The sequence below is a fragment of the Coffea arabica genome, chromosome 4e (genome assembly GCF_036785885.1).
Source record: "Coffea arabica cultivar ET-39 chromosome 4e, Coffea Arabica ET-39 HiFi, whole genome shotgun sequence".
Taxonomy (NCBI): domain Eukaryota; kingdom Viridiplantae; phylum Streptophyta; class Magnoliopsida; order Gentianales; family Rubiaceae; genus Coffea; species Coffea arabica.
The window spans coordinates 1,707,539-1,731,492 of NC_092317.1; the positions used below are offsets into that span (position 1 = coordinate 1,707,539).

Below are 23,954 nucleotides of genomic sequence, written 5' to 3' on the forward strand. Positions count from 1 at the left end.
TATTGCAGTGTACATAAGATTAATTCATTCCTTGTATCAAAATTCAAGTTACTTGTTGTTATGCTGTTTTGTTTGGCATAAATAGGAGGAAGTTAAGCAATAGTCGTTATTGCTTTGCAACCTGTATATTTCATGAGCACAAGGGTTCCTTGTCCTCTGTATTGCTAAGAGGTTTTTGAAGCGCAAATATGGTATTAAGGTCGTGGGTGTAATGATGCACGAGGCGTTTCCATGGTCACCATATAAATGTTAAGTGTGTAATGAGTTGAAGTGCATAATTCTCAGTCCACAGTCATTTTTTTACTTCACATATACTTACTTATTAAAGTGTTATATTATTTTTTTCTATAAAAAAAAAATAAAAATTCAAGAAATAGCGATCCAAGACCAAAGCCAGTTTTAGTGGGCAACAAACAACATGTGATCCTGATCACATGGTGGGGTGGGGATGGTGGCAGCCCAAAATGCATACAGGAGCTGATTACAACGTCTCCTGCTCGCTTTCTCTTGACTTTTAACAATCAATCGAATGACCCTTGGATATATATTCACATGCAGATCCTTTTTTCTTTCTTTTGCCTATCTTTCTTGGGTGGAATTTTCGATAAATGCAATTCGTACATGCCCTGCAGGGTTTATCCAGAAACTTAGAACGAAACTGAGTACGTAGTAGTTTCACGGCAGATCGATGATGTGCAAGATTGACACGCATATTAACGTATCTCATTGTTTTGTATTCTGCAGTACAAAGACGCATCAAATTGAAATGTTACAATCTTGGTGCAGGTTGGATGATGGATGAGGATGAAAACTGAAAATCAAGAAATCCAATTGTCACTTTCGTTCCATCGAAGCTGTGGCCTACTTGCATTCCAATTATGCGTGCATGATGTTCATGTTTAACCCCTCGGATCGAGTTTCGAGTTATAATATACTGGTCCATAGCGATGCTTCCCTAATTATATGGTGGACCACTTGAATGAAAGACCGAAGAAGGACACATGCATGCATGTCCTCTATTTGGAGATTTGGTCAAATTCCAGGCACCATCATATCATCCCCGCCGGAATCTTGTATTACTAGATGCTTATAATTTCCATGATTCCTTGGAAAAAGTGCTGTATAGGTTTCAGTGATGCCGAATCTTTGATAGGGTATACGAACAGATATAGAATATTTATCTATCGATTTGTTTTTAATACGAAGAAATGGCAGGAAAAAGCCGAAACAGCATGCTATATCCATATCATCAGACAACCCCGTGATATATCTTTATAGATGGAAAAAGAGGGCATGTGTTTACAAGAACAAGAACAAAAATTCTTTTTTTTTTTTTAAAGAAAGAAGGATATTTATATTTTTGACGAGCGCACCCCAATCATTAATCATGCGGGGAATGATCTGATCGATCAAGAACCGCAATTGTGGTCTGTTAGGTATGAGATTAATGAGGAATGATAAATCCATTATTGTTATGCTGCCTTTTTCTTTGTTAGGACATTCTTCTCATGTCGAAGTGCTCCAGGTTGAAGAACATGGCATATATCTTCTACTTTTAATCCCTACTACCTTACTGTCTTACCTAACTCTCCCCCTATCTCATCCTGAATGACTAGTGAATGGAACCTAGTTCATCTTGAATGACTACTGAATGAATAATACTAAGATAACAAATTCATGCCACAAAGTGATCACCATCCACATTTCAGAGGATGTTGCTTACAGCATACATAAGTTGGTGAATCAAAGAACAACCATACCCTGCCCTTTTCTTCTTCTTTTTTTCTCTCATCATGAGTTTCTTTGAGGTAAGGTGAGAGTTGTGGCTCAGGAATACAATGGATAGGAAGGCCTCCCTCAACAGTCGCTTCACACATACACAATTATTACCACCCTCAAATCCAATGATCATGCATCTGTCTTCATGTGTTGAAATGTCAAAATCGGATTTTTTTTTTTTTTTTTTTTGGTTTGTGTTTTGAGGGGGGGGGCCTTCGGTTCCCAGCAGAATGAGGACTGGGGCCGGAATTGTTGTATTGACACTTTTGCAATGCAGTGTCCCGAAAAAGTTGTGCAAGACAATAAACATTTTGTCTCTTAGTTTTTGTTCCAACTCAAAGATTGAAAGAGCTGATGTTTCATCCATAAATTTGAGTCAGTACCATTATTTAGATTCTATCATTCACGAACGCTCCATCAAGTTCAAGGGTCTTGGCCCCGATCAGCTTAAAGAGTGTTGTCTATTCTATGGCATGTGAACTTCATATTTCCGAAGCATGATAGAAGACAGAATTATTCAGGTGTCAAGTGCGACTTTATAGTTCAATGTCTCACCTAAAAGGCTCTTTCTTTATTTGCCATTGTCGTCGGTACCTAGGTTACTACAAAACCATGCCTCCATGGTTTCAAAATTATAGTTGCATGAAAACAGAACCAAAATTTCAGTCGAAATTGGTATTAATTCCAGGATAAGGATTTTTTCTTTTTTTTTTTTAAGGTAAAACTGTAACTTTTGTTGATATGAAACAAGAAAATTTGTACAAGAAATTGAATACGTCAGGAGCTTACATATCAAACAAACTATCATAGATGCCTCTCTCAACATTACACTAATTGAACACTGTGAACAACCACCAGCCACCAAAGACTGGTGGCCACCACCAAAGACTTAAGTCTTAGTGGGTGTGACGTCAATGGTTCAAATATTGACTCCCATCATAATATGTGGTTTCCTCAAATCCGTACGGGTGCGTAGTTATCATAATATGTGGTTTCCTAAATTTCCTACGGGTGCGTAGTTATCATAATATATGATTTTTTCTCAAATCTATACGAGTACATAGTGCATTCGTCTGATTCGATGGTGGTTCAGTCTCCATCGGCTCCTCTGTAAGCCCAGTTGGACCTAACATTTTATCCATCTGCGAGACATAGATGAATAGCGGTGATCTTTGAGGATCGTCTTCCCTTCCATGAATAACTGGCCCAAAGCTGAGCACAACTTTATAAACAAATCCATGAGCCAAGACCATTTTTATCCCACTCGCTTCAATTTTGGACGTAAACAAGTTCTATCTGCACTTACAAGTCTCTCATGCAAACTATTTTTTTCAATCTCTTTTCATCTTGATGTTACAAGTTCATTTTACAATAAAATTGATAGACATGTCGAGAACCAGGATAAATTTTCCAAGTACTTCAAACTTTATCTACCCTTCAAAAAACACAACCCAATAGTTCATCTTTGTGTACCTTTTACGAATTTTGGAAAGCATTATCAGGCTCGTGAGATTTTTCTGTAGCCATGAAATTCTTTGAACTTCACACCCCGCATATGTGGGCTCCACAAGATAGTTTCCTCATTCCTGGCCTTTGAAATTTGAATTTTGCATATTGTGGCGATCGGAAGCCGGGCTTCCCGGTGCAACGAGAGGCCTCCGCGTCGCAATTTGATTGGGCTTCCAGTACTTGCTTTTCAACAGCACTGCAGGACTCTCAATGATTGTTCCTAGCTTGGGCCTGGCCCTCTAAACTCTCGTTTTCTAGCAACTTTGTTATTTTTCTTCGGCTCGTAGTCGACTGAATATAAATGGCGCACTAATAAAATCAACGACAGAAGCACTAAAAAATTTGCATTTTTTTCTCTCTAAAAAAAGAATAGTATATTAAGCTTTTTAAAAAAAAAAAAAAAATTTTTAGGGATAAGGACGTTGAAAAAATTCTTCTTATACTTTTTGTATTTGGAATTCTTCTTTTTTTTTGAGCTCCCTATATTGAACGTTATACACGATGAATTCTTAAAAAAAAATAGTGCGAATGAAAAGTTAACAAGGATAAGTAAGTCAAAAAATTGTTTTTAACCCTCAAGTACGTGGCTGCTGTGCAGTAATTAACTCCAATTTTTTGCTATGTCATATGATTATTATTCCATTAAGAGACTAAATTCTGGAAAGAGTTTAACGAGGGGGTTGAAATTTTTGGATTAGTGAAGGTGGCAATATTTTTATATTATGGAGCTGTTGAGAAGAGCTTTTAAGGATGAAAAGAAAATTGCCCACCAAAAAAAAAACTGCCTAATTTCTTAAGCTCTTCAAGCTGGGTCAATATATTAATATTGTCGATTGTGACTGTCCTTTTTTTCTTGTCGATAGATTCCTACACTAGGGGGAGAGGGAGGACCTGAAGAGATCCAAGAGTAATTCGGAAGAGATTGAACTTCCATCCAGTGACGGAGCCAGGATTTTTTTTTTGGGGGGGCCAAAATTGAAATTCCATTCAAAGATGACTAATTCATATATATATATATATATATATCAACTCTCATAATATAAACTAAAATTAAAAAAATTTAGGGGGGGCCAATTTTATTTTACACACATATTTACATATTATGAATTAAAATTCTCAAAACTTAGGGGGGGCCATGGCTCCCCTCTGCCCCCCTTGGCTCCGTCATTGCTTCCATCGAACCAGACGAATGCACTATGTACTCGCTGAATATTTTAACTATAACCATTTTTTAATATGACGAATTGAGAGGGGGCAAGTTTGACGTATCCTCTTTTGCTTCTTCTATTCTATGGCCACTCTTGCTGGCAAGGTACTATTAAATATATGTGTTAATATTGTCGATTGTGATTGTCTTTTTTTTTTTGTCAATACGATAGATTCCTACATTAGAGGGAGAGAGAGGACCTGAAGAGGTCCGAGAGTAATTCGGAGGAGACTGAACTTCCATCGAACCAGATGAATGCACTGCATACTCGCTTGAATATTTTAAATAGAACCACTTTTTTTTTAATGTGACGAATTGGTAGGATGCAAGTTTGACGTATCCTCTTTTACTTCTTCTATTCTATGGCCACTTTTGCTGGCAAGGTACTATTAAATACATGTGATTCTGATTTTCTGTCCTTGGTTCGCCGTGTAAAGTAGAAAAGAAATTTGTTCAGGGTCAATTTTGGGCGGATGAAAAAAGTGCACGTAACGCCGAAGTGCCTATTACCACCCACCTGTTCTTGGGCAATACTTTAATAATGGATGAGTGATGAAAGACAAATTTGAGGTGAGGTAACGTGACAGTCCTAACTCCTTCCGTTTCCTTCACTCAGATTTTTAATGAGACGTAATGTTATTTTATTGCACGTTATACTCATAGGTTAAAATTGTAAATCTAGCAAAGAGAAGTTAATACGTTATGATCTCTGATAAGTAGATTAATTAATTGTTCTCTGATGAGTATTGATCAATTTAAATTATTCAAAAGGAATAGACCATCTAAACCTCGAAGAATTTTAAGTAACTGAGACTCTCAACTAAAAAAACCCAAAATCATCCTGAGATTCAATCATGAGAGAAACCGAAGCCTTTTTTTTTTGGTTCCAATCTTGCATCAATAATGAACAAACACCATACGCATTCTTGTAATCATCAATAGTCTCTCTTTTTTTTTTTTGGTCTAAAAAGTACCCATTCGACACGCGTTAAGATACTCATTGGACATGCATTAAAATATATTTTAGATGTCATATTTTTGAAATTATAAGATTAGTTAGGGAAAGTAAATAAATACAAGAGAGAGTAGGTAAGAATAAATAAGGAAATTATATAAATGTAAGAAAGGATAATAATTGTAACATGTATATATATACAATAGGTTAGGTCAATTTTAAATATATTAACGAGTATCCAACGAGCACCCGTTAAAAAATTCTATAATTTTTTTAATCACTCTAACTTCTTCTTTCTTTTTTTTTTTTGCTGAAAAAGAAAATTCAATAGAGGAAGGATGAGATTCAAGGACTGGCAAAGGAGGAGGAGGAGATTAGAATCCAAAACCATAAGCCCTTGATCACTTACTGGTACGCGTACTCTACAGATTTTGATGAAAATCTGAAAAGGTGCAGACGGTCGAGGTGCACGCCGCGACACTCTTTCATCCCTGAAAAGTATTTAACGTAACGACGAGTTATAAGAAGAAGGAAAAAAAATGTTCACGAGGGCGTGAAACAAGAAACATAAACAACAGCGCCTGTATTTTTTTAAGTCCAATTTTGATTTGCAGCGGACAAATGTGATTCATCTTCTTCCTGGGGTTGGCGTCCAAGAAAAGCAAATATTCCTAGAATCCCACTTCATTTTGGCTGTTATGATAAAGTACATACTGCCGAAATGCCTATTATAATCAATCTGTCTTTAGTCCAATAATAGAAAATGAAGACAAAACTGAGATGAAATGACACCATAGTCTAGATTCTTTCGATGCTCTTCACTGCAAAGTACAATCTTATGAGGCATAAACTACCGTTAGTTTATTTCAAGGCATGCATTATCTATTTTGTTGACGATGAAGGCAGTTAATCAATAGCAGTGCCTGTGTTCATGATGGCTTTTTCTTTTCTTGGATTGACTAACTCTTCTACGTCCATATTAAGTTCTTGCAAAAAGAACCAGCCGTATCAGTTTTCATTTGTCCGTCTTCCCATGTAAATTTTAGGAAGCTTAATGTAGAGATTTTGAGGAGGAAGGAAGAGCTAAGATCTTAACAGAGCACCAAAAGTATCATTCTGCAACATTTTTTTCTGTGGTAAAACTAGTAATCCTATAATGGTTTTTGAACCATTTAAATAGTCAAAGGGATTCCGAGTAGCTTAAACTCTCAAATGAACAGACCATCTAGAACCGGAAGAGTTCTTATGTAAACAGACTCTGAACTAAAGAAACCCGAAGCTTCCCTTTCTTTTCTTTTTTTTGGGTTCGAATCCTGCAACAATAAGCCAACCCTCTGGCGGCTAAATTTCTAAACGCATACGACAAAACACTCGAAGACTCTCATACATTGTAAGTCTATTATATGCTAATGCAACTTCTGACATTACCATCAATCCTACTTGTTACTATGAACAACTGCAGGGTAAATCACTCAGCATCTTCTTTGATCCAAACAACATAGCCGACGACATAAACACAAAGCACTTGAAAATAAATCTATAAAACCCAAGAATGGGTTAATCAAAAAACAAATCCTTGTAACCATAGAACGCAACGCTCTATATCTGATGATCCATCAATTCATATCACATGCAGCTCCATTTCGTCAAACGAGACCACGTTTACATTCTTTGAGCAGCTATAAAAAGCAGCCAATGTTCCGTAATCATGCTTCTAACCTCTGGTTCTCCTGGTCTTGTGTAACAATAGTATTCAAAGAATGCTAATCCCACAAAAAAAAAATGCACTAATCACACGAATGACAATTGAAGAACTCGCCTTAGGGGAGTTGACTGCAGGTAAACTAGCAGATGTACACGCAAATGACAATTGACGGCCTGAATTTTTACTAACTTAAACTCGAAGGAGGCTAAATAATGCTCCGACTTAAAATTGAACTGTCTAGTACCTTGACGCACATGTTCTGATTGTTGTCTAAACAGAAAAAATGAAGGCCTGCATTATACCGAACAAATTTAAGTTATTCTCTATTAATATCAAACATGACTTGAAATCGACTGCCCGAGACTAGTGTTCCACTGACATGTTTTAGAGATTTCACTAGAACTCTAAAACGGTCGGTGTATCCCTTCTACGTCCTGCAGATAATGGTGTACAAGACTCTCGATCGGAGGTAATCCGTACTTTGATCCAGCTGTCTGTGACCTCCCGATCCACGATTAATTTCTAAGATAATGAGTGAGTTTTAATGATTGCGAGGGTGTGAAATGAGAAAGTAAAAAAGAATAGTAGCGTATCTTTTCTTGAGAGGGCAACATACATGGCATTTAAACATTACTTAGTGTAAACGTATCTTGGGTGCCAGAAAAGTGGGTGATGTCTGCTGGTTGTCATCTCATCTTTGTTTAATGGATTTCCTGATCTTTGTGGTCCAGTTATATTTACGGCGTTGACTTGAAGACCATCTTAGATCAACTAGCTCAATCAGGAGACGTATAGTTATCCAAGCGTGGCGATCATTTATGACTGGTACCGTCTCTGCCAATCATGCCATGCTACTGAGCTTCAGTAACACCCCTCCAACACCTATGGCTCCCTTATTGGAAATGGAAACTTCACGTGGTATGTCACCGACTGATCCTCCCCCCACCCCCAAAAAAAAAAAAAAAAACAAAGAGAAATGGTCATCTTTATCTAATAACTTGAGTAGCTCGAGTTTTGGTAGTAGAATTGGTTCCTGTTTCTATCTATGCTTGTTTGTTTGTTTCATTTGCTGTTGATGTTTCAACAGCGTGCATGCAAGCTCTCTTCTTTTGTCAATACTTTCCAATAATCTGTTGACTAATTGTTGTGATTCACAAGAATCTAATGGCTCTAAAATTCTGTGAAAATGGCATGCAGGGTTGTTCTACATGATTTGTGAGGGAGAGTTTGATCTGGGATCAGCCTGCATTCAGAGAACGCTCGTAGATATCTTCAACCTATTACTGGTATTTGTATTCTTTCTTGTCTTGATTGTCGGTCTCACAAGGAAGAACAATATCAGGCTGCGAAGGGGGGATTGGATCGCTACGGCAGTTTCAGTCTGCTGTGCTCTTATAAGCATTGCTTACCTCTCTACTTGTTTGTTACACTTGAGCGGAAACAAGGGTGGATTTAATCATTTGAGCTGGTTAGCCTACTTATTCAGAGGACTAATTTGGATTACCTTGTGCCTGTCCTTGCTTGTACAAGGATCAAGATGGATCAAAATTTTTATTTCTACATGGTGGGTGGTTTTCTTTCTGTTGATATCAGCTCTAAACACTGAGGTACTCGTGAAAACGCACAACGTTCAAATCCTTGAAGTTGCAGCTTGGTTTGTAAGTCTCTTGCTGCTTTTTTGTGCCTTTAGGACCTTCCATCATACCATTTCTCATTCAAATTTGGAAGAGGGTAACTTCTCGGAAACTCTTTTGGTGAAGGAAGTTCACGACGAGAATTGTATTAGTCTGGGCCAGGCTAGTTTCTTTAGTAAACTGTCATTTTCTTGGATCAACCCTTTATTGCGCTTAGGAAATTCCAAAACTTTAGCTCTTGAAGACATTCCCTGTCTAGGACTTGAAGATGAAGCAAATTTGGCATACGAGAAATTTGCTCAGGCATGGAGCTCGCTTCAAAAGGGGAAGGGCTCCAACAATGCACAGAATTTTGCTCTTTGGGCAATAGCAAAAGTTCATTGGAAAGAAATGTTACTTACAGCAACTTATGCATTGCTTCGGGTGGTTTCAGTTGTACTTTCTCCATTATTGCTCTTTGCTTTTGTCGAATATTACAAACTTGAAACCAGAAATATCGATGAAGGTCTTGCCTTAGTTGGGATGTTAATTCTTGTGAAAGTTGTGGAGTCCTTGTCCTATCGGCATTTCTTTTTCTATGCAAGGAGGATTGGTATGAGGATGAGGTCGGCTCTGATGGTGGCAGCTTATGAAAAGCAACTCAAGCTTTCTAGTTTGGGCAGGCGAAGGCACTCAACTGGAGAAGTTGTAAACTATATAGCAGTTGATGCTTATAGGATGGGAGAATTTCCAATGTGGCTTCACATAGGATGGACTTCTGGGCTTCAACTCTTTTTGGCTATCGCTGTCCTTTTCGCAGTTGTGGGTCTTGGTGTCCTTCCTGGTTTAGTCCCCCTGCTGATCTGTGGCCTTCTTAATGTACCCTTTGCAAAAATACTTCAGAAATGTCAATCCGAATTTATGAATGCTCAAGACAAGCGACTCAGGGCCATGTCTGAGATCCTAAATAGTATGAAGATCATTAAGTTACAGTCATGGGAAGAGAAATTCAAGAACTTAATAGAGTCATATAGAGGGATTGAATTCAAATGGCTGGCAGAATCTCAATACAAGAAGACATATAACACTGTTTTATATTGGATGTGTCCAACAATTGTTTCCTCGGTCATTTTCTTTGGGTGTATCCTGTTCAAAAGTGCCCCATTAGATGCAAGCACTATTTTTACAGTTTTGGCTGCGCTAAGGAGCATGTCAGAACCAGTTAGGTTCATACCTGAGGCTCTTTCCGTTTTAATACAGGTCAAAGTTTCATTTGATAGGATCAATACTTTTCTCCAGGAAGATGAAATCAAGCGTGAAGATAACATCAAATATCCCCCGGGTGAATCAGATCTTGTCATTCTTATTCAAGATGGAAATTTCAGTTGGGATCCTGATTCAACAGCTTTGACAATTAAAGATATAAATCTGAAAGTAAGAAGGGGGAACAAAGTTGCAATTTGCGGACCTGTTGGAGCAGGGAAATCATCTGTTTTATATGCAATACTTGGGGAAATACCAAAGATGTCAGGAAATGTGGGTTATAAAATTATCTCCATCTAGTACACTATGATTTTTTTTCCGGGTCCTAATTGCTGTTGCCGTTGTTTGCTTCCAGGTTAATACATATGGATCCATTGCTTATGTTTCTCAAGCTTCATGGATTCAGAGTGGAACAGTCCGAGATAATATACTCTTTGGAAAGCCAATGAACAAAATAAAATATGACGAGGCTATACGAGTTTCTGCTTTGGACAAAGACATTGACAGTTTTGACTACGGTGATCTTACAGAGATTGGTCAGCGTGGTATTAACATGAGTGGTGGACAGAAGCAGAGAATTCAACTTGCTCGAGCAGTCTACAATGATGCTGAGATATATCTTCTTGATGACCCTTTTAGTGCGGTAGATGCACATACAGCAGCAACTCTTTTTAATGTAAGACTGATGTCAAAGGCATGTTTTGGTAGAAGATAAAAAATTATCTGAATACTCACCAAGTACTTTGAATTCTGTAATTGCAGGACTGCGTCATGTCTGCATTAGCAAATAAGACTGTCATTCTCGTGACTCACCAAATTGAGTTCCTTTCAGAGGTTGATCATATTCTGGTATAAGTTTCTACTTTATATAATTCTCTTGTGCCTCAATTAAATCATGATCTTTAGGTATTCTCTTAATTAGTCTTTTGTTTGCTAAAACAATCCACTTGTTAAATATGGAGGTTATGGAAGGAGGACAAGTAACTCAATCAGGAAGTTATGACGAATTACTGACAGCAGGGACAGCGTTTGAGCAGCTTGTGGTTGCACATAAAACATCATTGACATTATCTGATCCTTTGACCGGTAAAAATGAAGTCGAACATCAAAGAGGAAAAGGGAACGCCCTGGAAGGGACAAAACAGCCTTACTTCGGCAAAGAAGCCAGCGAGGGAGAGATTTCCATGATGCCTGGAGTACAGTTGACAGAAGAAGAAGAGAAGGAAATCGGAGATATTGGATTTAAACCATTCTTGGATTATGTTTTGGTTTCAAAAGGATTATTTCATGTGATAAGCGGTCTATTTTCGCAGACGGGCTTTGTTGTTCTTCAAGCAGCAGCGAGTTATTGGCTAGCATTTGCAATTCAATCTCCAAAATTCAGCAGTGTCATTATAGTTTGTGTGTACACAATAATTTCAACAGTTAGTGCCTTATTTGTCTACCTGAGATCTCTGTTTGCAGCTCTTCTCGGATTAAGAGCTTCTGAAGCCTTCTTCTCTGGTTTCACCAACTCAATATTCAGTGCTCCCATGCTCTTTTTTGACTCTACTCCAGTTGGGAGGATTTTGACACGAGTAAGACATATTTGCTCCAGTTTTATCCATCTTAAATACATTATGGTGTTTTATTAGCTGTCTACCGTATATCAAGATATCAATCGCTTACTCTTGCACAATTTGGTCAAACTTTGTTCTCAGGCCTCCTCAGATTTTAGTGTGCTAGATTTTGACATCCCTTTTGCCTATGCATTTGTAATGGCTGCTGGAATTGAACTAGTTGCAGCAATTGGTATTATGGCCTCTGTGACATGGCAGGTTCTTATTGTCGGAATCTTTGCAATAGCAGCCTCCAAATATGTTCAGGTGAGACCAAGCTTTTTCCAGTTCCCTTTCCCTCACAATAGATAATTTGTTATTCTCACACATCCTTGTTTACTATAGGGATATTATCAAGCCTCCGCACGGGAACTCATGAGAATAAATGGAACCACAAAGGCCCCCATAATGAACTATGCTTCTGAGACGGCCCTTGGGGCTCCAATAATTAGAGCATTTAACATTACTGAAAGGTTTTTCCAGAACTATCTCAAGCTTGTTGACACAGATGCAAAAGTCTTTCTTTTCTCCAATGCAGCAATGGAGTGGTTGGTCTTAAGAACAGAAACACTTCAAAATCTCACCCTATTTGCTGCTGCTTTTCTCTTAGTGTTGCTTCCAAAGGGATATGTAGCTCCAGGTATTTTGAAATGCATGGATATATCTAAACATTATTTAGCTAGGGTATCTGATAACCCAAAGTAAATCATTTTTATTGATTTATGTTTTCAGGGCTTGTGGGACTATCTCTTTCTTATGCTTTCGCACTTACTGGCACACAAGTGTTCTTATCTCGATGGTACGGTAGCTTAGCTAATTATATCATTTCAGTAGAGAGGATCAAACAGTTCATGCATATTCCACCAGAACCTCCGGCGGTCGTGGAAGACAAAAGGCCCCCACCTTCATGGCCTTCCAAGGGTAGAATAGAATTGCTGGATTTGAAGGTAGGATTCTCTTCAAAAACATATCTTAGAGGGATCATTTTTTTAACAGATAAATTAAGCAATGGGAACCAAATCTATATCAGATGGAAAATTTTGCATGTCCATGGATGAACTGCTGTCATGAGGTGGTGAAACATGTTAACATTCAGGTCAAGGCTGATAATGCAACTTCTGTTTGTAGGAGAATTTGTTATGATGAGAAACAAGCTTCAGTCAAAGGACTAAAGTTGCAATGCTACCTCAAGTTTTAAATTTATAAACTTGATCATATCTAATAGATATGTACTAGTGTGTCTAATCTTCGTTCTTATGCAGATAAGATACCGTCCAAATGCTCCAATTGTGCTCAAAGGGATAACCTGCACTTTCAGAGAAGGGACCAGAGTAGGAGTTGTTGGAAGGACAGGAAGTGGAAAAACTACACTCATTAGTGCTCTGTTTCGCCTTGTAGACCCATACAGTGGGCAAATTGTTGTAGATGGGATCAACATTTGCTCTATAGGTCTTAAGGACTTGCGTTTGAAGCTCAGCATTATCCCTCAAGAACCAACTCTTTTTAGGGGCAGCATTCGAACCAATTTGGATCCCTTAGGCATCTATTCTGAGGACGAGATATGGAAGGTGCACAAACTAATATTTCTCCTAGAACCCCATAGGAAATACAGCTGCACTGTTAACGAAACTGGAAATTATCTAAAATCATCTGCTCATTCTCTTTTCCTTTTTCAGTTCTTTTGAATATATATGACTACTACTTCATATGCAGGCTCTGGAGAAGTGCCAGTTGAAGGACACCGTCAGCAAACTTCCAAACTTGTTAGATTCTTCTGGTGAGTCATTGCAAAACGAGATAAAAATGGCTTTTCAGGGATCTTGATAAAGCCATTTGAAAAACATGTCTCTCTGATCCTTTTCCAAAACGAAATTTAAGCTGACAACATGTGGAAGTTTTAAGAAACACAACATCGATAATGCATTGCATTTGTAGGCCACTCTTTAGGCCTGTTGGCCTCCATTGAGAACTCATCCATACAAACAAATGCTATTTAGCTTAGCAGTGATAGATGATTAATATCTCTGCATCTTCATGTTTTACACAGTCAGTGATGAAGGTGAAAATTGGAGTATGGGGCAACGGCAGCTCTTCTGTCTCGGGAGGGTTCTTCTAAGAAAGAATAGAATTCTAGTCCTCGATGAAGCTACAGCCTCGATCGACTCAGCTACTGATTCAATCCTGCAGAAAGTGATCAGAGAAGAATTCTCCAATTGCACTGTGATAACCGTGGCACACAGAGTTCCAACAGTCATAGATAGTGACATGGTCATGGTTCTTTCTTTTGGTAAGCCTTCTTTTTTGGTTTTCTCTCTCTATCTTGTCTCTTTAAGTTTAGCACATTGTTAAAATGACTCTGGTAATGAAACTTTTAGAATTTGGATGGAATGGTTTCACCCTAGAAATTTGGATTCTCTGTGCTTTGTAGGGAAGCTTGTGGAGTATGATGAGCCCTCAAAGCTGATGGAAACGAATTCATCCTTCTCTAGGCTTGTAGCTGAATATTGGGCCAGCTGCAGAAAGAACTCTACTCAGAAATTGGAAAATTGAGGTGACTAAAACTTGCGTGCTTCTAAAGAAAGAAACCAAAAACCTTGTGCAAAATTGTTTTACTTGCACATGATAAAGTTTTTATCAATAGGACTAGGCAGGAACATCAAGAAGAAGATGAATCATGAAGATTGGCTTCTTTGAGAAACTCCACAGGCTGCTGCATTTTATGGGAAATTTCCATTCTGACATTTCAACCATCTCAAGACAAGATATTTCTAGAAATTTTAAGAGTATCCTGCTGCCATATGTGAATCCTTTCATTTAGGATATCTGAGTTTACTGAATGTCCTTTCTTTCTTTTCTTTTTTTTTTTTTTTTGGCTATTTGAGTTCAGTTATTTGCTTCTATAGCATGTTTCATGGAAATCTTTTTTTCGACAAACATGTGACACAGAATTAGTGAGAGCAAAAATTTATTTTTAAAATAGTGAAGCCATAAAAGAAAATTTTAAATCTTTCCCTAGGACAAGACTATAAAGCCACAAAGAAAAAGGAAAAAAAAATAAAGACAACAGAATAAATCATTGACAACTTAGGATATCAGAAAAAAGAAAATTCTATGTTAAGCGACATACTAGTTAATCAATAGAAATAAACTAAAGATTGCACACTTTCTTAATTTGAGGGATTTCTATATTTGTAACTATCGTATTATTTTGTTATTCAAGAATTTCATGAGTTTCAGTCGCTTTTTATAGATAGACTCGTTAGAAAAATTCCCTACACAACTGGCTTCACAAGAAACATTAATTAACGTGCATGGCATACCAAACAAGCCGAATTCTGCATAATTAGATTATAAACTCTACTGCCTAAGTCTTAAAGAAGGGGTGAATATGCCTCGCATGTACAAATAATTTCTGAAGCACAAAACTTTTTTCATCTTCTTAATTTATTCAATAAAGTTGGCAGGACCCTCGCGGAACAGTTCATCAGTGGTCGAACTTCTTGGAGAAGCTTATTCATTTTGACATGCACGTTCGAAACCTGCCGAGATTGCAGCCAATATGTGATATCAATGCATCTAAGTATTCATGCTCACATATATTGTATAACTCTTTACTCTAGAAAATGACAATATGCTCAAATTTTTTTTTTATTTTCATGCTCACACTTGGAGCAATTATGATGTCTTAAAAGGTCAAATTATATATTTTTGAATTTTATAAATCCTTGACAAGTATTAAACCCAAATAAAGCCATGGAAGGATTTCTTTTTCCTTTTTTCTTTTCTTTTCCAGCGCTATTCTGTCTCAAATTGTATGCAATTTTTTTTTTCAATAGAAGAGGGATGGAATTTAAGAAATCAGGACGGGAAAGGGAGATTTGAACCCCGAATGGCAAAATCTCTACGTTTTAAGGTCTTAACTCTAATCGCTAAATCAATGTCTCAAATTATATATATAAAAAAATTTGCCAACACAGTGATTATTTCATTTGTGTATAAGGATTTAGAACAATAAGGGTTACTTTGGAACTTTGGATATGATGTTATTTGTAAATTTTTTTTTTTGCTTGAATTATAAACACGTTTTTTAACTATTTTTTTATATTTTTAATTATCTTTTCATTTGATATATATCACATCATAAAAAAAGCCACATGTTATTTCAAATAATTTTTCTAAATAATCTCTTGTCCAACAGACTACGAGTAAAAAATTTGTAAGGCATACTGCACAAGGAGTGCACTCATTGACCACCTCAAAAATTTTTTGGCAGATTATAATTTAAAGATTCAAGATTTTATCAGTTTTGACTCATTTGAGTTTATTGCATTTGCTTTAAGCAGTACATTTGCACTTTTGTGCCACAATAAATTGATTTAACGAGGTATAGCATTATTTTTGCATCCTTAATTCTCAAAGAAATTTGATAATTAATACAAAAAAAAGTTATACTCCATTTGACCCCACTTTGATAGTCTTGTTTTTCATTTTCATCCGTTCCAAATTATAACCTACTTTCCAACGGAAGAATATAGTTAATTTTTAACTTCTCTTTTTTAACTTCTCTAAGATATCCTTATTTGCCCCCCGGGGCTAGACCATCTGGTCTTGGGGTTCTTCCGGAACTCCAAGGTCAAGTGATCGAATCCCACTTAACTCCCGGTGCGCTTGGGGTGGCGGTGCACTTGGGCGCAGGGGATTAGTCGGGCCGCCTTCGGGTCTTGACCCGGACACCCCTGTGTTGACAAAAAAAAAAAAAAAAAAAAGATATCCTTATTTAATGTACTTTCTTATAGTGAATATAACCTACCTTATTCATTAATTGTTTTGATTCATGCCTTGAATGATGCAATTTTCTATTAATATTGTTGTTGCAATTAATGTAAAGGTATGAAGATTAGTTATACTACCAATATTAATGCAAGGGTATTTTAGAAAAATATTAGATTATATTTACTCTTTCATTAAAGTTAATTAATTTTTTTAAAATATTGTAAATATAAAATTCAAGATTATCAAAATGAGATGGAAAGAGTATTTTTGAACATTAATTGCTAACTTAAAGTAACACATTAAAAACAATATCTTGGTAGTGTGGGTGATGGTCGAAGTTGTGTTTAACTTGATCTGATTTCAAGGGAACGAAATTCAATTTTGATAGAAAGAAATAGCGTAAAAGAAAATTTTCATATCCAATCGCGCAAACTCATCTGGTAGTGTATCCCGGGAGAGCTAATTTGAGAAGATTCCATACCCTCATCCCACAGCAACTGGACAGTCCATCGGAGATAACCAGACGACCACTTTATCAGACAAACAAATGCCAGGACAAGACAACCAATCCCAGCCTTCTCCGACCGCCGGCAACGTGGAAGAAAATGAGGACGAAGCCCTTGTCTGGGAGCAGATAAAATCCGAGGCGCGCCAAGACGCCGAGTCGGAGCCAGCCTTGGCTAGCTACTTGTACTCTACCGTGCTTTCTCACTCCTCATTGGCTCGCTCGCTTTCATTCCATCTGGGAAACAAGCTTTGCTCCTCCACACTCCTCTCCACTCTCCTCTACGACCTCTTCCTCAATACCTTCTCCTCCGACCCCTCCATTCTTTCTGCCGCCGTCGCAGACCTTCGAGCCGCGCGTTACCGGGACCCGGCTTGTATTTCTTTCTCTCACTGTTTGTTGAATTACAAGGGATTTCTTGCTATCCAGGTATGATTCATATTATGCTTCCTTCAGCTTTCTACATTGGGTTCTTTCTGGGTTTCAGCCAGAATGGTTGTTATCGACATTTTTGTGGGAAATAAGGTCCTGGGTTTGATTTTTATTGGACTTCTATGAAATTTTTATACTTTTCGCTAGGAAATCAAAAGCCCATTGAGTAATCTCTTGGGTAAATATTTAAAAATTTGGAAGGTTTGTAGTCAATCACTAGGGAACTACATGGCTATGTATTCCTATGAAACTCACTATATATTTACAAATAAAAAGAAAAAGAGACAAAAGACGCCTTGGTAAAAATCCACAGAGGATGATTCTGAACTCCAATAGATAAGTGATAACAAAGGAAAAAGTAAGTAATTTATAATTATCGACTGGATAGTTGTAGATTATGCTGTACTATTTGCTCAATTACCTCTGCACTTTGCTGATTGCTATACTTTTTAGCTTTTTTTAATTGCTTTGTATCAGCAATTACCAGGTATTGTAGTTGGATGGTGAACTCATCTTTATCTCTAGAATTTCATATGCATCTGAAGAATGAATAGTGCAATTAACCCATTAGATTCAAATTAAAGAAATGGAAACTGCGATATGTAAATTCACATGTAGATATGGATTTATTGTCATGATTTATCTGTGGATGCAGACACATAGGTTGGCACATAAACTATGGCTTGAAGACCGAAAGCCGCTCGCACTATCATTGCAATCTAGGATATCTGACGTCTTTGCAGTGGATATACACCCTGGGGCTAGAATTGGGAAGGGGGTGTTGCTGGATCATGCAACAGGGGTCGTGATTGGAGAAACAGCAGTTGTTGGGAATAATGTGTCAATACTGCACCATGTAACCTTGGGTGGGACCGGCAAAGTCTCCGGTGATCGCCATCCAAGACTTGGTGATGGTGTCTTGATTGGTGCTGGAGCTACTATATTGGGGAATGTGAAGATTGGTGCGGGAGCAAAAATTGGAGCTGGATCAGTTGTGCTAATTGATGTGCCCCCTTGGACAACAGCAGTCGGAAATCCAGCAACGTTGGTCGGTGGAAAGGAGAAACCTAAAGTGCATGAAGATGTACCTGGAGAGTCTATGGATCATACTTCATTCATTTCTCAGTGGTCTGACTATATGATATGAATTTGAGCCAATGGTCACAAGGTTTGATATTGGATGTAAGTAGAATTTAATTGAACTACATTGGTTGAGTCACATTGGACTGGGGGATTTAGAAACTGTAAGACAGTGGCTTAAGGAGGCCCTCTTTCAGACGTAGTTAGGCAGGGTAAAGGGGAGCCTCTTTCAGATGTAGTTAGACAGTAAGGGGGAGGAATACGTAACTGTTTTGTACATTTATAATGGTGGAATGAAAGGGTGCTTCTGAGGCTTTTCAGACCTCTTCTTTGAATTTGTGCTCACAGATTTTGCTCTTAGCGTGCACCGAGGCCCTTGTTGCATAATGGGGTTTTAGTTTGTGGTTTCAAAAGCTCAATTGCGACGTTGAGTTGCATGACTCATTGTTACATGCTATTACCAATCAAGCAGAAGACTTTTCCAGTTGCACGTCCTAACTTGAATTCTTTTCTTGCAGAACATTGGTGAAACAGTTGGCTGTTGCCAACACCACCTTTGAATTTCTTATAATCTGCAGCAAGTAAGAGAAGATATCAATGCTAAACTGTCTGAATTTCCGTACAGTAAAGACAAGAATATGAAGCCAAAATTACTTCTTTTTTTTTTTTTGTGGGGAGGGGGGGGGGGGGGAGTGGGTGTGTTTTATTGGGTGAAAGTTGAGCACTTTGTGTTTCAACATTTGGTTCTACGCGAAATTGCCTACTTTTTTACATAGAGTTAACCTAATCGAACAATGCATCTCCTTCAGAGTGGAATTGTCTGGATAAACTATGCATCTGCCTACTTCATGGTCAAATTGCTCCTTGAATGGGGCATTTTATGGTAAATATCTTGCTTGCTTTGGCCTTAATTTTACTAGCGGTGCAAATACACCTTTTAGCAATCTGCTTTCCATAAATTTGATTCTTTAATCATCTATCTTGGGCGTCTCTTGGATTCACGAATTGTTGAGATGTGATCTAGTGCCAAGTTTCCATTAAATTCTCGAATGCGTTATCTAGAAATATGAGCGCATATAAAATTCTGAAAGGGATGGCCCATAACGAGCACGCCTTGTTTGGATTGCTTGTTTCCGTCGGAAAATATTGTCGTTTTTCGTGATCACATTTTCCTATCATCTTTTTCCCTCACATATATCAAATCGCTACAGTAATTTTTCCATGAAAAATGACGGAAAATGCAATCCAAACATACGATGTAGTTGAGCCATAAAATGGTTTGAATCTGAGCCTCAAGTGAGAGTAGGCCAGTTCAAATCTGTACATACACACACATTGGAAACAAGTGCAGATTTTCACTGTGTTTCTCGTGGATCCCTCTTTGATCAACAGATAAGAGTTAGAAAATCATGGAAAACCTAGCAGCAAAAAAAACTAAAAAGTTGGATTATTTGGAGTTAATCTGCGTCCCCCCTTAAGTTTGGCCATCGGGAAAAAGCATTGGCCACTACTGAGGAACTGATAGAGCTTGAGGTAAGGCCTGGTGAACTGACATAGGAATTGTCTGGAACTTGCAGTCGGTTGACAACAACTGAGACAGGCTTTCCTCTGCGGCGAAAATGGAGTGAATCAGTTGGAGAAGAAGACGTTCAAGGTCTTCACCATCGTTCCACTCGTGTATCTCTGCCTTTAGAAGCATTCGATTCTTGCAAATCAAATCCCAAACTGGGAAATTCTTCCTTGGCATCATGTAATCTCCTTCCTTCAACTTTAAGCTTGGACAGAAGTCGCCAATCCCATCGCCAAGATAGATGTGCCTTTTCTTCCCTTCTTTAGCTATAGATGCTTGAATCCTTTCTATGACCATACCCTGTTTATGCAAAGGAGAAAAAAAAACAAACACCATTTTAAGACCAAAGAGTTTTAAGATTCTGAACAATTAATGAGCTAGCTATTTAAAATCCTTCACATTAAGTTACGTAGACGGTTTTGAATGCAAGTACAAATTGTGTTGGTAGATCCATTAAATTAAGGACAAGGATGTTGAGTGAGAAACTTGAGGTTGTTGCGTTAATTAATTGATTTATGTCTTTTCAATCGTTGCTGATTATTAATTTATGTATTTGTAACCAACTGAGCTAGGACCACGTGAAATTCTCAAGTAGATCGCGACCGGTAGGGACCTATGAATTGTTTGTTTATTAGTACTAATTTGACACCGCGAGACATGGGTCAAAATGTGCTGCTGAAGACAGGAAAACACATATTCCAGAATATTCCAATCTTGAAGAAAACTGACGACGTGATAATGATTCTGTATCTACCAAACTCACGTGTAAAATTCTTTTTCAAGACAATTTCTATCCTTGAATACGTAGCAACTCCTTGTATAATTTTTCTGGAAATTACGTACGATGGACCACTCTGGATTTCTCTCTAAGCAGTATCATCGTGCCTTCTAGAGTAATGTCCTTAGACTTCGAGAATTTTATTAAAACTTTTACTTTGAAAAAAAAGAAAAGAAAAGGCAAAACACGGAAAGATACCAGTGTTGTGGGGTTGGGAAGGAGGATTGTATACCTTGCACATGTTAGGAGGGCAGCGATCGCAGCCATGAGATGCTGAGTGGAAATCATGATATGGGTGGATTCTCAGCCTCCCATTCTCGTCAACGTAGCCTGGGTTCGTGTTGATTTCTGAGAAGCATCCCCTAATTCCTAGATGGTTTAGAATTGTCTCGATGAAGAAGAGATTTGCATCACTCACTATCCTCAAGTCACACCTGCAAAAAAACAAAAGATGAAAATCCATCAGTCCCGAGAAAAGCAGAGGAGAAAACGCTACTATCAAGGAAGCAGAAATCTTAGAAAGAGTTGGTGATGAATGGTAGTATACCCTAAGGCATGGGCTGATTTGATGGCCGGTACAATTCTGGGATGTATAGGAACCCTTTTCAGAACCTCTTCAATGTCCTGGATGGTTTTTCCGTTGGCATGAAGCTCCCCCATCATCTTGTCCTGCGATATTACGACGGAGCACAAAAACACCACCACAAGTAAGTCGTAAATTGCAAGACAATAATAATGAAGCCATCGTACGTAAAAGGACAAATGCAACTAAGATTTAGCAAGCTTAAAACAATATTAGAGATTTACCATGAGAGAATTCCAAGGCATGGTGGGAAGAAGTTGGTTGAACAAGTCAGTAAAACCTAACTCATCCAGAACCCAATTATCACTATCCAAGTCGATAATCGTCTTGTCGAAGTCGAAAACCACCACAATTCCGGTGGCCATTGTTATGGAATCAAGGAGATGGTGTGGTTTTTGCAGAACCTTTTGAGTGCGGGCGTTTGTTCAAGGACGGATGCTAAGAAGGAGAGAGAGAGAGTTGGCGTGTTTGTTTGATGGATGCTAGTGAGTAAAAGACGTGGGGGTATATATAGGTCTGGGCCCTGGGCCGTTTGGGTAGAGAGTTGATGGGCAAGCCTTACGGTTTGTGTGAATAATCAATAATAGAACCAGATCAAGATGCCAATGGAATATTACGCTACGCGAAATTGGAGACCTGGTGGCGAGTTAAAGCAAAGAAAGACCCACCACTCCACGCCTTCACGTCCCCTTCCTTTATTTTCTGTTGTGCAACGGTCACGTGCTCGCTCTGGATTTGTTGGGATTTTGTGATCTTGCCTCCCGAATCATCCTAGATAGCCTTTTGATCTCGCGAGTGTGATCATCGGACGGTTAAAAAGGGAGCTGTGGCTTTGGCGTCGGCATATTCACTTTGGGGAATGATTCAGGAATTGCGCGGGAATATGAAGAATATTCGGAGGGGTGGGTTAATTCACTATTCACTTCTATCCAACCCCGAAACGCATTTGCCAACTTAATTAAGGGATAGGATATTCCGTTGAGATGCTTAGGACAATCCACGGCGGCTCCCCCCGTTTTTGGGGTGCAAGACAAATTGACTCCTCCAAATCCATTAATCCAAGCTACATTATATTAATGGGTTTGTTTGTATAGTGCAAATTATTTGTTTATATCATTAATATATTTTTCAATTATTTTTTTTATCTCGCATACATCTCATCAAAAAATTGTTATAATGTTTTTTTAAAAAAATTATTTCACGTACAGAATTGCTTTTTTCAACTAAGAAAAAAAGTTTTTTTTTCTTTACCGGGAAAAAAAAAAGATTAACAATTTCTGCGTGAGCACCCACATCACATGTTGATCCTCTTCATCATCTGTTAGAGAGCGAAAGGGAATCTTACGCGAAATCAAGGAATATTCTTGCACGCACTCAGTCGGGAATCAGGCCACTGTACAAAAGTGAAAGTTGCGTGAAATTGGAGTCATGTTTGGCATAGAACTAGTCTAAAAATAATTATTACTACTAATTTAATGGGGGAGTAAGAGAAACGAGTTTAGGATAAGCTTCAGGCAACAATAATATAAAGATCCAACGAGTTCTGTCTCTCCTCTCGTCGTCTGTAGCCATTTAGCTGATGGAGACTTGAGAAGGGGTCGGTCGTGGTCCACTCCGAAAACAGAAAATAAGCGATGCGGCGAAAAGAGGAGAAGGATTAGTGAACTGATGAATATAGGAAATGAATAATAATATAGGACGTAGTAACAGGAGATTAATTGGACGGTTTTGGAACAGGAGGCAATTCACATGATGATTGTCAAATGATTTGTATGCCACGTAGGACCAGCACCTATATCCTCCCTCCATCCACGCTCAGCAGATTTTCTATTTTCTCAATTTCTTGGGTGGCCATTGCACATAATAATGATCAACCAACAAGTTCTTCTTTCTTTTGAGTGATGTATTGAATATATGTTCCTGAAATTGCATTGCCCAATTTCAAATTTGATCGCAAACGGAAGAGGACGATGGATGAAGATTGACTCCCGCTCATCGCATCGCATCGCATCGCATATTCCTTGGGCACCTTCTTGGCATTGCTATGCTCCTCCGGCTCCGCAATTGAGGGATTCATTTGGGCATATTCTTTGATTGCTCCGCAATTAATACTTGTCATATACCTTCATCTTTTTAAAATGTTAAATACATGTTTTAATCAAATCTTTTATTAGGGTCTTTTTTGTGATTAACTAGAATCTATATATATTAGGGTCTTTTTATACATTATTGATTACCTATATATATATATATATATATATAAATTAGAATCTTCAGAAGTTTTTAACTTGCGAACTGGGCATGGGCTTCATTACTGGGATTTATAAATTGTGATCGTTCCACGTGTTTTGGCTGGTATGAATATGAACTCCAAAAATGAACCTTCATGCTAGAGACTGGAAGAGTTCTCTGCTTGGTCGAAAGTTAAAAAGTGCAAAAAGGTGAGAAGTTGCGGATGCCTCGAATAGGAAGGAGTTCGGTCCTTCGCAGAAGTTGCTCAAACACCTTTGGCAAATCTCTTCTTTCTGCAAATTTCTAGAATTGAACGGATGGTTGAAATCAATCATCACCTGTCACTTTTCTTTTGCAGTAGTGAAAGATGCA

The 23,954-nt window shown here is 38.0% G+C and overlaps 3 protein-coding genes across 7 annotated transcripts; 2 read left to right on the forward strand and 1 right to left on the reverse strand.

Moving 5' to 3' along the window:
* Positions 1-7,807: 7,807 nt before the first annotated feature.
* LOC113742665 (ABC transporter C family member 8) lies at positions 7,808-15,353 on the forward strand. 5 transcript variants are annotated; one of them, XM_027270559.2, is made up of 13 exons: positions 7,823-8,073; positions 8,353-10,304; positions 10,387-10,707; positions 10,794-10,880; positions 10,994-11,608; positions 11,732-11,896; positions 11,975-12,269; positions 12,362-12,576; positions 12,892-13,197; positions 13,343-13,406; positions 13,677-13,916; positions 14,058-14,180; positions 14,258-14,466. In XM_027270559.2, the coding sequence occupies exons 1-12, from the start codon at positions 7,974-7,976 to the stop codon at positions 14,177-14,179; spliced, it is 4,482 nt and encodes a 1,493-aa protein (XP_027126360.2). In that variant the 5' UTR covers positions 7,823-7,973; the 3' UTR covers position 14,180; positions 14,258-14,466. The 5 variants fall into 5 exon arrangements, with proteins under 5 accessions (XP_027126358.2, XP_027126360.2, XP_071903112.1 ...); XM_072047011.1 differs by lacking the exon at positions 14,258-14,466 and adding an exon at positions 15,094-15,353 and having other exon boundaries at positions 7,865-8,073; XM_072047012.1 differs by lacking the exon at positions 14,258-14,466 and adding an exon at positions 15,087-15,105 and having other exon boundaries at positions 7,865-8,073.
* A 1,455-nt stretch (positions 15,354-16,808) lies between these two features.
* LOC113742666 (serine acetyltransferase 5) lies at positions 16,809-18,754 on the forward strand. The gene is made up of 2 exons (XM_027270560.2): positions 16,809-17,336; positions 17,995-18,754. The coding sequence occupies exons 1-2, from the start codon at positions 16,950-16,952 to the stop codon at positions 18,484-18,486; spliced, it is 879 nt and encodes a 292-aa protein (XP_027126361.2). The 5' UTR covers positions 16,809-16,949; the 3' UTR covers positions 18,487-18,754.
* A 904-nt stretch (positions 18,755-19,658) lies between these two features.
* Positions 19,659-21,835, reverse strand: LOC113740573 (inorganic pyrophosphatase 2). The gene is made up of 4 exons (XM_027268119.2): positions 21,575-21,835; positions 21,315-21,436; positions 21,000-21,201; positions 19,659-20,289 (listed from the first exon to the last, which is right to left on the reverse strand). The coding sequence occupies exons 1-4, from the start codon at positions 21,713-21,715 to the stop codon at positions 19,927-19,929; spliced, it is 828 nt and encodes a 275-aa protein (XP_027123920.1). The 5' UTR covers positions 21,716-21,835; the 3' UTR covers positions 19,659-19,926.
* Positions 21,836-23,954: the final 2,119 nt, after the last annotated feature.

Bases quoted from the DNA above. Each gene is read 5' to 3' on its own strand.
- LOC113742665 (XM_027270557.2), top strand. From the start codon at position 7,974: ATGACTGGTACCGTCTCTGCCAATCATGCCATGCTACTGAGCTTCAGT. The intron at 11,897-11,974 runs GTGAGACCAAGC...TGTTTACTATAG, and splicing joins CAGCCTCCAAATATGTTCAG to GGATATTATCAAGCCTCCGC. The intron at 12,577-12,891 runs GTAGGATTCTCT...GTTCTTATGCAG, and splicing joins TAGAATTGCTGGATTTGAAG to ATAAGATACCGTCCAAATGC.
- LOC113742666 (XM_027270560.2), top strand. From the start codon at position 16,950: ATGCCAGGACAAGACAACCAATCCCAGCCTTCTCCGACCGCCGGCAAC. The intron at 17,337-17,994 runs GTATGATTCATA...CTGTGGATGCAG, and splicing joins AGGGATTTCTTGCTATCCAG to ACACATAGGTTGGCACATAA.
- LOC113740573 (XM_027268119.2), bottom strand. From the start codon at position 21,715: ATGGCCACCGGAATTGTGGTGGTTTTCGACTTCGACAAGACGATTATC. The intron at 21,437-21,574 runs GTAAATCTCTAA...GTAATATCGCAG, and splicing joins TGCCTTGGAATTCTCTCATG to GACAAGATGATGGGGGAGCT. The intron at 20,290-20,999 runs GTATACAATCCT...TTGCATAAACAG, and splicing joins GCCCTCCTAACATGTGCAAG to GGTATGGTCATAGAAAGGAT.